This window comes from Chaetodon trifascialis, chromosome 23 (genome assembly GCF_039877785.1).
Source record: "Chaetodon trifascialis isolate fChaTrf1 chromosome 23, fChaTrf1.hap1, whole genome shotgun sequence".
NCBI lineage: Eukaryota > Metazoa > Chordata > Actinopteri > Chaetodontiformes > Chaetodontidae > Chaetodon > Chaetodon trifascialis.
The window spans coordinates 15701108-15714369 of NC_092078.1; the positions used below are offsets into that span (position 1 = coordinate 15701108).

A 13262-nucleotide genomic window follows, 5' to 3' on the forward strand; every position below is an offset into this window, starting at 1 on the left:
GCCCTGAATGAGTCAGCAAATGTCTTAGAAATCAAGTTCAAAGCAGAGTTGGAGCACAGATCGTATCAGAGCTCAAAATGGTGAGATGGTTCTTCTTACATTCAGCTGGCTTTGCTTAGTTACTCCAATGTATGTGTGGGTGTAGGAGAGGATCAACAGCAGTGATCCCACCTGACCGTTCAGTTTAGGCACTTCACCCTCAATTACGCTTCGCAAAAGCTCTCACACATGCCCTTATTTATACTGATCAACTTATGAGGCGTACTAAAACACCTTGGCAGGCATATGAGGCCGTCACCACCTTGCTAAGTTGGTATGCAGTTCGCCCTGAACGGCCAGGCCCTCGGTTAACTACATGTAAGTTGAAGTATGTTGCCTCAAGCATGAAATGTATTACCGGGTCAATATCTCAATCAGCCATTAAGTTGTCTGCAAAACGGTGACCATGATATTACAACCTCAAGGCCTGCGTGGAGGACAGTTATCGTCTGTCTTTGTTCCTTTCCATGAAATGGTCACACTCAGCATCAAACTGGGAGCATATAGTGAACAGCTGCTGTAGAGCAGCAGCGCAGGGACAAAGTACCAACAGATCATAATGATTAATTATGAGATTAACAAAACACAACCTGTTTTACAAGCACAACTGCCTCCTATTCATTCCAGCACGTTGGTTTGAATTCATATCCGTGTCCGTGCCTCTGTTGTTCTAAAACTGCTTTCCAAATGTCACCCCCCCTGCAGGTGTACATCTCGACGAGTGAGAGACCTCTGGTGGCAGGGTATCCCGCCCAGCGTCAGGGGCAAAGTGTGGAGCCTTGCTGTGGGCAACGAGCTCAACATCACGCACGGTACAGCGCGCATCTGAGATTGTGTTCATGGCTGCAACTGTACTCAACCTGTGACTGTCATGCCCTGGCTTGCACTGATACCTGACTGCTCTTTTTTTGATCACTTAAAAACATATCAGTATGGCCTCTTGGTTCATTCAACAGAATAGCATACTGGAGACACACACACACACACACACACACACACACACACACACACACACACACACACCGATTCTTGTAGCAATTTGTCTCAGTGGTTTGTAATTTAATAAGTGGCAGTGAGATAGATAAGAGGAAGGAAGAGTGTGTCCATTAGGAGGGAGCATGGTCCAATGATTCCCCAAGTACAAGAGGGACCGAGCAGCATTTCAATGAGCTGTCGAGTTTGGATGGAGATTGCACACACACACGTACGTAAACACACGCACACACACACACACACACACACACACACACACACACACACACACACACACACACACACACACACACTGCAAATTCCTTCTCCACTTGCTAAGGGAGCACCAACGTAGAAAGAGAAGGCTCCTCTGCACCCTCAGGGCTACTTGCAGATAAGCACTCTCTTGCTGACTGCTTTGTACTACTCAGCCTTTTAAATAGAGCACAGTTCTGTGCGCGCACACACACACACACACACACACACACACACACACACACACACAGGGCTCAGTCCCCTTCAAAGCATTCTTCCTTTCATAAGTAGAAGCTCGGTGTCTGAATTCCTCCCTTTGAAATAAAGCTGTTTTCTTGCTGCTGCTAATGCGCCCACTAGCATTTCTGTTATTACTGAGTTTGCGGTGGTTCTAGAGGTTACTGCTGCAGTACTGTCAACTACCACGACTACTTCTGACGCTGATGAAAAGGGGATAAAAAGTGGAGTGCGCAGGGAGACATTAGGTGGTGATAGAGCGTGAGGTGAAAGAGGAGCATGCTGGTGTTTTAAAACAACAGGAAGTTGTAGTAGGACTTGCTGATTTGGCCACTTATTAACAGTCAGCAGCTGTAACACACAGCTCATGAGCAGTTCGGGTACTTTAAAACCCTTAGCTGCTGACTGCTGCAGTTTTCTTCAGAAACCTGTAGTCAAATCTGAACACACAGGTGCATATATTTTTCGATTTGTGATATTATCTCTGATGTCCAGTGCGCATAAACATCTGTAAATTTTAACCTGGAAATCACAGAAAAAAACCCTCCTTATGACTGCAGACCTGCCTGAGAATCATCAGGTTTTTAGGTGAAGTGATCTGTACATCCGCGTGTCCTCTGTAAAAAGGAACTGTTAATATTTAACTCTGCATACTTCAATGGAGACGTTTTCCCAAAGTGTAAACAAAAAGGCTAAAGTAAACAGGGCTAAAGTTGTAGTCCACAGCTAACGCACTCAGTCCATGACAGCATTATGCTTCTTGTTTACATCCCCCAAAGACAAATTATGGAAACTGTACAGCCCTGATTTTAAAAAATAAAAAATAAAAAGGACAGTGTAGCCGCAGTTCTCATCACGGCCTGTACTTTCCATTTTCTGTAGTCAACGTCTGACTCGATCTGCCAGTGTTGGAAACTGCGCGTGGTCAGAGCCACCAGTTCAGAGCTCCGTGTCACATCGTAGAAAAGCTCATTATTTTCATCCAGAATCTCATCACTAGAGGGCAGCCTGAGGTCACAGCGCAGGCCTGCAGCTAAATAAATGCCTTCTGAAGATGGAGGTCGATCTCTTCCCTTTAATCACCTTCATGCGAAGAGCTGAATCCTTTCAGCACCTGAAGTGGTTTCTGTCCAGTCATCGTGCTCTCGACTCGGCGTCTGTCTCCTTCCCTTTGTCTCTTATTGACTGTGCTTGTGCTGCTGTTATGCGTCCCTGCAGAGCTGTATAATATCTGTCTGGCCCGGGCAAAAGAGAAGTGGAAGACTACGGCAGCACCCGCCTCAGAGGCCGAAACTGAAGGTAGACACTGTTTCCTTTTATGTTGGCCATATAAGCTCTCAACTCAGCGTAATTAAAGAGAGATTTTACTGTACAAAGTTCTAATTTTTGGCCCTGTCCTCCAGATGCTGGTTCATCGGATCGCGAGTCGAGCCTGGAGCTGATCAAGCTGGACATCTCCAGAACCTTCCCCCACCTGTGCATCTTCCAGCAGGTCAGTGAGAGCAGCCAGCAGTCAGACCCAGTGAAGCTCCTTCACTCTGATGTCATTGAAGCTGATTGATTGTGGTTTCTGGGGAAGAGTGTGTGTATTTGAAGTTGGCTAGTTTGCTCAATTGTCTTTACTCTGTCTTTATCATCAGGGCGGGCCGTATTATGATGTGCTGCACAGCATTCTGGGAGCGTACACTTGTTACCGGCCAGACGTTGGCTACGTAAGTCACACAGAAAACACAGCTTTGCTCTCTTTGTGTGTGGTTTTTGATTTTGTGTCAGTATTAATGAGGAAAACGATATCGTGTGTGGTTGGACTACGATATTATTCAGCATTACTACTTGCATATAATGAAGGTTAAAAATGACACCGCTCACACTTGGATCACCCACGTAACTCCTCCATATTCTATTATTGTCTTAAATAAAAGTTTGACTTGATGAGTGACAGCTTATGACATTTGATTTCCACTGAGTGTGAGCCGCCTGTCAGACGGGAGGAGCTCAGCAGGCAGACGCTATTCTTTGTCACGTGTGACTTACACTACATTTCCATCCCCACCATACAAGTTGACCAGAACATTTCATCGCTAATGAGCTCAGTGCTGGCTGGACCGCCATGAAAGCTCTCTAATTAGCCAGCAGCGTTACCAAAATCCTTGATGCTTCGAGCACCATGCTACGCTCTGACACTGAGCTCATGTGTGCACTGCTGTAAGACATCGCTGAGGTTTGCCTTGCTGCTCCTCACCGCAGCCCCACGTACTCTGTAGAAATGACTGTGACTTCCTGCACTGACCCCAACCCATGAGCTGCAACACACACACACACACACACACACACACACACACACACAACCTATGCATTTACTGCTGAGTTTTTAGTTCTGTTCTTTGCATCTGTCTGCGTCAGCATTTCTTCTCTCCTACCTTGAATATCCAGAGTAAAGCTAAACTGTTTATGATTGCAAATGACAGTTTTACATTAGATCCAGTACAACACTTTAAGTAAGCAGCGGTGTCACTGATGGTGTGCTGCAAATTTCCCCCTCAGCAGGTGTTAACTTCTACCCTCGCATTCAGAGGCGGAAGTTCAAAAATAGGTTTTATATTAACACTTTTTTTCCTTTTGTGCGTGTGTGTGTGTTCAGGTGCAGGGAATGTCCTTCATCGCAGCAGTGCTGATCCTGAACCTGGACACAGCTGATGCCTTTATAGCTTTTGCAAACCTGCTCAACAAGCCCTGTCAGATGGCCTTCTTCAGAGTCGACCACAGCCTTGTCAGTATACACACACACACACACACACACACACACACACACGCTTAAAGAATTGACCTTTGTAACAATATATTTACACCCCTGCCGCATATTTAGTGAAGATACAAATTCAGAGAATCTGGATTGAAGCTCTTTATTGGACTGAATAAAGGTTCCTTCATCAGTCAAATGTGCTTAAAATTGATTTCACCCTATGAATGTCACAGTGGTCGCACCAAGAATATAAAAACACTTACGAGATGATGTAGTATGACCCTTTAGATACATTATAGCTACAGCTGTTGCAACTGTTTCTCAAACACTGTGTAATCTTAGTCACACATTTGCAAGCTTATCGCTGTCTGTCACTGCATTTTCGTACCACAAGCCAAAGCCCAGTCGTGGATGTGGTGTTTTGTGTGTTTTGAAAGCAGCTTTTCTGTGAAACCCTCTGACTTCTCTGACACCACAGAAATCCCTCGACCATGTCCTCTGCAGATGACTCACTGCCCGGCTCATTAAAGGCAGTGTTTTCTGAGTGACCACCTTCTCCTCTCTCTCTCTCTGCAGATGTTGACTTACTTTTCGGCATTTGAAGTGTTCTTTGAAGAAAACCTACCAAAGCTTTTTGCACATTTCAAGAAAAACAACTTGACTCCTGATATTTATTTAATCGACTGGTGAGTCTCTTTCTTTATTAAGCACTGTGCTGTGTTAATACAGTGAACTCCTTCCACAGTTGAGTCACCTGCTTAGTCGATACATGACATCAGGATTTGTTCTTGACCTGTGAGCTGAGTGCACTTTGTTCTCCATCCTGTTAAAAAGGTGATGTGTGTCGCTCTCTCGGAACACAACACTTTGCTCACAGTTTCACTGTCAGGTGCGTTCCTGTGAAAGCGGCACATGCTGTTTGTGTGGGCAAGGGTGGGTGTCAGTGGTCTTAAAGTGGAAATTTCTACATTTCTGTTTCTCACCTCGATCACTCACACCACACCCAGTTTATAAAGAGAGTGGCGAGGGCAGTTTGGCAGTATTTCCTTTATGAATATATGTATATTATGCATTATTTTCTTTATTACTTTATTATTTCTTTATTTTATTATTATTATTTTTATTTTTTTTGTTTAAAAGTGAAACTACAAAACATGAACCATCCCAACATTCTCCAGTGATGACGTGTTACAATGACGCTGTGATACATACAGAAGATATCAGAAGGAGGTCTTTTTGGAAAAGTTTTCACTTTTCTTGTATCATCTTGTATCTTGTATCAAGTCTGAGTTGAGCAGCGAGACGGAAGGTGTTTGTTTTGGTCTGGGATGATGGCGCTCTAGTGTGACATCTAGTGGCTGAGTTCCTCACGTACAGAGCCTTTATGGTTTGTGACTGTACGCTCGCTAGGAGCAGTGGTTTCAAACGTTCGTTGGGAAGCTAAATACTAGCTAACAGTCCTTTTTTACTTGCTAGCATTTTGTGTTTGAAGTGACTGGTCTTAAGCGCGCTCTTCCTCTCGCTCTTCCCCCTCCCTGCAGGATCTTCACTCTGTACAGCAAGTCGCTGCCGCTGGACCTGGCGTGTCGGGTGTGGGACGTGTTCTGCAGGGACGGCGAGGAGTTCCTGTTCCGCACGGCTCTGGGCCTGCTGCGTCTCTACCAGGACGTCCTGACCTGCATGGACTTCATCCACATGGCTCAGTTCCTCACCCGCCTGCCCGACCTCATCCCCGCCGAGCAGCTCTTCCAGCACATCGCAGCCGTTCACATGACCAGCCGCAATAGGAAGTGGGCGCAGGTGGGATGTCGCGGCTTTACATTTTAGGCTGTGTGGTTGGAAATGTCTTGTTTTTTTTGTTTTAAACTGTATCTCCCTCTGGCTGCTCAGGTTCTCCAGGCGCTGCAGAAAGATCAGGAGCGAGGCAGCCCAGTGCTGAAGCGCTGAGCTGAGATCAGAGGAAAACATCACACACTAACGGAGTCGACCAGCAGGCCGGATGGACCCGACAAAGACCTGCGTTGAGCGCCATCTGGTTGTAGCCGCTGTGATGAACCTCCTCTCCAGATCCAGAGCCGCGCCACCGCTCTAACTGGACCCTTTAGGGAGGGGGTCTGTCAGTGACGAGGGAGGGGTGCAAAAAGGAATACGAGGCCTTATTCATCTCCCACCGCCCCTCCTCCTCTCAGAGGCCCAGCGCTGGACTGGAAAGTGTAGCTGGCAGAATGTATCACACACTCCCACACACACACACATGTCCACCTAGCATCCTGGTCCAGGTCTCGGCAGACCAGAGGAAACCGCAGAGATCCCCGTGACGACCCAAATCTTCCACTTTGAATTCTCTGCTGTCTCTCCAGCTCCACTTCCTCTTGTCCTTTCTTTCCATTTGGCTGTTTTTAAGATGAAAACTAAAGCGTACGACTCCCCGGTCTGTAAATGATGTTAGTCAGGGGACGTCGCAGCGTCCTCTAATGATAGTGTTGACATACGTCAAGTGGACCCTCAGCGAGTGTCTGTGTCTCTGTGTGTCTCGACCTCTTTGTTCCTGAGTTTGATTTTTTTTGTCTTTTGACTTCGGTGTGTTTGTCAGTTGCGTGTTTCCTGAACCATTCCATGAAGTCAACTCTCTGAGAGTTTAATATCTGTGAAAATGCACATAAACCTTCATGCTGAAGACAAATTTGGTGTCTCTGAGAGCACCGCGTTGTTGTATGTAATGACATGTTTTACCCCTCTAAAAAGAGGCCATGAGCTGCCTGTAAAGTGAGTTTTACAGTGTATTTATGTCAGTGAAACTGGAGTAAATAATGAGGTTATGTGTTGCTGATGGACACACACTCACACACATCACAAAGCGTCCCCTGCACCGGATATGTTTGAGCAACATTTCAGCTCTTTAGCATTTTGATTCCCGATGTCTTGGTGTGAGTTTGATGTCTTTCAATTGTGTATTTATTTAATATTTATCTAAAGGACGATGGGACACAAACAGGACTCCGCTCCTCTCTCAAACTCAAACTTGGTTTTAGATAAGAGGCTGCGACTCGAGCAGCGTATGAGTGATGCTGCTCCAATCACGACTGAATCACGGCTGATATCTTCCAGACAACTTGTGATTTATTATCAGCATAACTAAACGTGTTTAGAGTATCTGCAGCCGGCTGTTCTGTAGTTTCTGTTGTGATTTGACCCCGCTTAGTCCCAGTTTCTCACCACTTTTTAACACGAGCAACAACAAACACATGTCCAGGCCAAGCAGCACTCGTAAGACGACCATGTGAGAGTCACAGAGGCATGAAAAATAGGTTGTGTTTGGCTTCAGTTTTGTTATTTCCTGTCATGCAGAACGTGTGCATGCCAATGGCGAGCTGACCGTCGGGGAGTTAATGTGTCACCTTTGCAGCCGCAGGTCTTTGCGGTTGTCAGGGCCTGACCCGGCGTTCACACTGCGGTTAATGAGCCACTCCATCCTGGCCTGACATTTACATCAAGTTTCATCACATGCAGCGTTTGTACGAGCAGCTGAAAGTGCCGAAATCTCGTCGGCTGTCGATATTTGTGAAGAGTTCTTCTCACTCGTCAGTCCTGTTATTGGCTGTGAAGCTGCTTTTGTGCTGCCGATTGTTTGTGATGGACTTCACTGTGCGGCCTGTGACATCAGTGACGTCTCAGGCTGGACCGCACTTTCTAAAATGCCTTTAAGGAGAGCGGACGGCTGAAGTGCAACATGCACTCTGGGTTTAAAAACAGGAAGCGCCTTTCATTTGTAAATCATGTCTGCCAGCTCAGCACCACGCTGCAGACTTTCTGATCACGCTTCAATCTCAATGCACTCCTCCCTCCCACCCCCACCCCAACTCCCCCGGTGTGGTGACACACCGCAGGACTGCAATAAAGCTTTTTGCACGTTCACGTCAGCCTTTGAGTTGTGCCTCGCGACACTTTCTGTCATCCTCACAGGTTTTTATGGGTTGCTGGTTTTCCATCCTATGCTTTTCCAGAATGAGATCTGTTAGTTACTAGATAGTTGTTACATTGAAGGATGGCCTATGAATGAAGTGACCCCCCCCCAGCTCTGCCCCCCCCCCCCCCCCCCCCCCCCCACGATGGTGAAAAACCAAATTCAACCTGACTAAATTAGAATAAAAGCTGGAACGCGCTGTTGGATTTGCTGGATCATCTGTGTTTTCTAGGGTTCTGTTTGTCTCGCATTGTCTGTTTTTTTTTTTCCTCAAGAGACCTGTGTACTGTAGAGGACGGACAGACGTACGTGGAGACAGCAGAGGGTCACCATGCAGCTGTATCTCACTTGAAATGTATATAAACAATGGTTTTATTAAAATAAAGAGCTCTACATATTCAAAAAATAGCATTTGAGTTCATCTTTGCGCACTTTGAATGGAAAATGGCATTTTATTATATTTCATGTTGTTGAATTTCACTAAATATTATGTTCTATATTTTTTTGTTCGTGCTAATGCTAGAGTAGAATTCACTTTCTTAATAGTCTTAGTTAATAGTCAATAGTCATGGTAGAACGCTGCAGCTCTTTCAGGAGCACATCTGGTAAATTAGCAGCTAAATGCTCCACTGTGTTCACCAGCATGTCCCCTTCTGGCACAGACAGGTGGAGGACAGTCAAGAGCCAAAACAGTGAGCTGAACGAAGCTAAAAAGCTCGATTGTGCTGGAGGAAGTGCAGAGTTGCGTGGTTCTTCTGTGGGCTCATCACTCTGACCAACCACTTTCACATCACACACACACACACACACACACACACACACACACACACACACACAGTCTTTATGTTTGTTAACAGAAAAATCTGGATTGCTGCAGCTTCGATGTGAATGTCTTGTTGCAGCACTTATTTCTTATTATTATTATTTCTGCCTGTTTTATCACCAATTTCTTCCTTTGTGATGTTCTACTGTCCTGCAAAACATTTTATCTACGTCTTTGCTTGCAGCGATTAATGCCAAAAGTTCACGCATCACATCAGTTTCACTCAAAATCCTCAGTTTTCTGTATGCGTCACAACAGTCCAGTTACTAGCATATGAGAACTGCAAACTAAACCAAAAATGGACAAAAAAACCATCCCCATTGTCATTTCACTGTCTTAAGTCTGTCCATTTCTTTTCTAATGAGAAATATTGTGAACAAATGCTTCACCCTCATGCTTTGAGCTGCATCTCTGAACTAACCACAGCTGCATTTCCTCTGCAATCTACCACTCAACTTTTTTTAAGAACCTGAGTGGAAAGTTTCAGTCGCAGGCGGCTCTAAGTCCCCTCCAAACCACAAACTCCCTCCCTCTGACACCAGCAACAACTTTTTTTTTCCCTTTCAACATTTTCGATCTCGATAAAGTAGCGGCGCACAACCTTTTGTTTAGAAGCCCTTTCCTGCAGGTGAAGAGCGGTCGCGCCGTTCATCTCCACCGTCTCATCCAGAAGAATCCAGGCATCATGAGGACCAGTCACATCCTCCTGCTGTGCATCTTGGGAGCTGCGCTGCTCTCTTCAGTGATCTGCAGCAGTAAGCGAACCTCACATTTGAACCCTTCTTCTTCTTTTGTGTTGGATTCTCGGATGATGCGTTACTTCATGGTCTTTCCTTCAGGTGCAATCGGTCCTGACGACTGCTGCTTCAAATTCTACCCGAGAAGGATGAACAAAAACCTCATCAAGTCGTATTACCTGACTGATGACCGCTGCCCGAAGACTGCAGTCATGTGAGTGCTGAAAACTGAGTTATGTTTAATACCATAAATAAGTACAATGAGTATTACGGATATTGTGCACATTCACACATCCTGCATGCTACATATTCTATCATCACATTACACTCTCATCAGATAAACAGCATAATGCATACATTTAATGTTTTTTATATAATTTCTGATAATTCATTAAATCTTAATTTTTGTGCCCATTTCCTGCATTCTACTTCCTTTTTGTTATTTAAAAAAAAAAAAAAAAAAAATCCCCCCAAAAGACCATTATAACGATATAAACATTTCCACCTCTTTCTTTCAGTCTGGTTTCGCTGAAATCTCGTCACATCTGTGCGGATCCGAATCTCTCCTGGGTTGAGAACATCATGAAAAGTGTGGACGACAGATCCTTTTAAACCAACCGCCTGCTCCTAAAAGTCACTGAGGCTTCTGTTGCTTCATCCAATCACATACTGTGAAAGGCATCTTCCAATACGCTCATGATTTTGATATTAGTGTGCAAATCTGTTACAGTATTTAGTCTCCAAATGGAGTCATGTTTGGCTTCCACTGCCACTCTGATAAACTTCTCGTTTTTCTCTTTTCTTTTGGATGCTTTGTATTCGCCAACTTATCGTACAGTATTGAGTTCATGAGAATAAAGTGTGAAAATGTTGCTTTGTCACTTCTCAGTTCTTTCCAGGCTGCCAAACTAATCTATTGAGTCTTGTTTAGTCTAAAAAATATACAAAAAAACCCAAAACTAATTGTACTCATACCTGCAGACAAATTTGACATTTTTCAACTTAATTGCATTTAATTTGTACCAGATATGAAGTTATTGCCCAACAACATTGTTGAAATACTCTTTCCAAAAGAGGATTGGACATAGATTTTTAGTGGAAGCGAGGAGCAAAGAGCTGAGGAGGAGAATCAGGGAGGGGAACAGCTACAGGGGGGAGATGGGAGATCAGCTGGAGGAGAACATCGCTGGAGTCGAGAGGGGCCTTAAAACATCTTTAGTTAAATGGAAGCCAACACCCAGCCTGTGGGGGACCAAACGTTGGTCATCTGAACTTTCAGAACTGATCTGAACCCAAAATACTTCACCAGGCAAGGGCACTCTGTACCAACCTGTGCCAAGCCTCATTCTTTTGAAACATTTTTAATCAGCTCGTATGCTCTAGGATGCACATCTATCATATTTAATATAGCAAAGGTTTATTATTAATATGAAAGCCTTCTGTAATATTTCTTATTCTTCCAAAATGGACTCATTTTGAGCCTGCATTAACACAAAAATCTCTTCACACCAGCATGATCATCACATCAAATTAGCCGCCACACATGCTGATATTCTCCATTCTTGTAAGCAGGCACGATCTCAAAATAGCTGCTGTGGTCTTTGCTGAACAGCTTTCCCCTCACTTGGCCAATTAGGATCTTCTATTTCCTCTTTACGGACGACAACAGCCGAGAAGAGTCCACGATGAACCGAGGTGCCTCATTCTCCGCGAGCCAGTTGCAACTGATTGGACAGAGGACAGCAGCTTTGTACAGCCAGTGAAGTTCCAAAAATGATAATATACTGCTTCAGTGGGTAGTTTACAGCTAAATCAAGGAATACAGTGCAAATAGGGACATTACTCAGGATTTGAAATGATAAATACAGTAAATATAAAGATATATATCTGTGGTATTGTCATCGGTTTTCATCAAACTTGGACTAAGGTAAGCCTTCATGCTGTGGTCGCATTGTGTTTTCCAGCTAATAAGTCCCAGATACAGTCATCTGCAGGCACCTATTAGCAAAAAAGAAATATTCAGGGAGAAATAAAACCTACTTCAGTGTGTTCGAACGCAACCTCAAAGTAAATAACCACGTGTAAGACTGTGAAACACACAATGCGGTGATGCATCCTGCACCGTTATCTGTCACTTACAAAATCAGAGGCAGACAGGCCGTCTGTTGACTCATGCTGTGTGATGCGTTTGACGTGCAGACAGTGAGCTTTTGTCAGCAGATAGAAGCCTGCAGTGGACTGTCCAGGTCACTGTGGCTCTCCTGAACATTTCATGGTTTGTGTTGATTTGCAGTGTTTGCACAGGCAAGAAGCTCTGACAGCTCTGATGAGGAGATGCTGTGTGTCCTATGGAGGCCATAGAGTCAGTAAAAGCTAACGGACATCACTTTCAACCAATACAAAGCCAAATACCAAATACAGCTATACATTCTTCTACTAACTGACTAATGAAGTAATTACTGTGAGCATAGTGAGCTGTCAGTCAGCTGCAGTGTTCAGTGTGGTGTTTGGAAGTGGTAAAAATGTACAGAGCTGCAGATAATGTACTAAAAATGCCAATGAAAATGTTGTGCTTTAAGGTCCAGTCTGTATTTGATATGATTCACATGACTCTTGTGCCCCCATTACCTGACTGCTCCACCCATCTTCACACCCTCCAGCTTCCCTCTGGCCTTCTCCACCCACCTCCTCACCTGTGTCTCATTTACATCAGATGCTTAACCGGCTCATTCCTGCTCCTACTCTGTCAGATCATCCGAGCTGTTTCTGTGTTCACATTTCTGTTAGCTTAATGCTAAACTGGACCTGTAATAAACCACTGAAATCATCCTGCTCTCTCTGTCATTGGCTGAATGAATTTACTCGTCCAGTCTGCATTCCAGCCCTCGCATGCTGTACTGTCATGAGTTTTGTTTGAACTGGAGAAAAAATAAAGGATGAAAATTAAGCTGCATCTGACTATATGCATATGAGAGCAAATCACACATCCTGCTTGTGCTGTTGGTTTCTGTGGTTAAATGACGATGATACCTCCAAACACACAGATGAAGCTATTTGAAATGTGTGGTGTGACAGTCGATCAGCAGACAGAAACATGCAGTGGACTGTGAAGCTCACTGTGGCTCTCCTGAACATACTGTGGGTTGTCTTCTTCTTAACACCGGATCCTTTCTCAGGTAAAGGGACTTTTCCATTGTGCTTTGGTTTTGAGTGCGTCACAGCTTTACAGCGTCGTAGTATTTAGTATTTTAGTTGGTCGTGTTGAGTTGGCTTGCGTTCCTTTTCAGTGTCCGTGCAGAGACGAAGCGCTCGCAGCTCTGAAGAGGAGACGCTGTTTCAAGAGTTTTGTGTTGCGCCTGAACCTCACATGCCGTCAAGTCCACATTCAGTCAACATCACCACTAATAAAACCAACAGCACCAACACAGCAGCTGAAGGTAAGATGTTAATAACCCGACCCCTCCAGCGAGTAACTTGTGTTAAAATTTAGTC

At 44.6% G+C, this 13262-nt stretch overlaps 2 protein-coding genes across 4 annotated transcripts in view; both read left to right on the plus strand.

Moving 5' to 3' along the window:
• Nucleotides 1-8610, plus strand: part of tbc1d14 (TBC1 domain family, member 14) — a 31237-nt gene extending 22627 nt beyond the window's left edge. For all 3 annotated transcript variants that reach the window (XM_070993305.1, XM_070993306.1, XM_070993307.1), the window contains 8 exons: nt 745-851; nt 2722-2802; nt 2907-2995; nt 3144-3215; nt 4145-4273; nt 4823-4932; nt 5788-6046; nt 6137-8610. In XM_070993305.1, coding sequence (XP_070849406.1) covers nt 745-851; nt 2722-2802; nt 2907-2995; nt 3144-3215; nt 4145-4273; nt 4823-4932; nt 5788-6046; nt 6137-6193 — 904 coding nt within the window. In that variant the 3' untranslated portion in view covers nt 6194-8610. The remainder of the gene's footprint in view (nt 1-744; nt 852-2721; nt 2803-2906; nt 2996-3143; nt 3216-4144; nt 4274-4822; nt 4933-5787; nt 6047-6136) is intronic.
• Nucleotides 8611-9629: 1019 nt separating this feature from the next.
• On the plus strand, nt 9630-10642 carry LOC139351578 (C-C motif chemokine 4-like). The gene is made up of 3 exons (XM_070993526.1): nt 9630-9788; nt 9873-9984; nt 10289-10642. The coding sequence occupies exons 1-3, from the start codon at nt 9719-9721 to the stop codon at nt 10380-10382; spliced, it is 276 nt and encodes a 91-aa protein (XP_070849627.1). The 5' UTR covers nt 9630-9718; the 3' UTR covers nt 10383-10642.
• The last annotated feature ends 2620 nt before the right edge of the window (nt 10643-13262 follow it).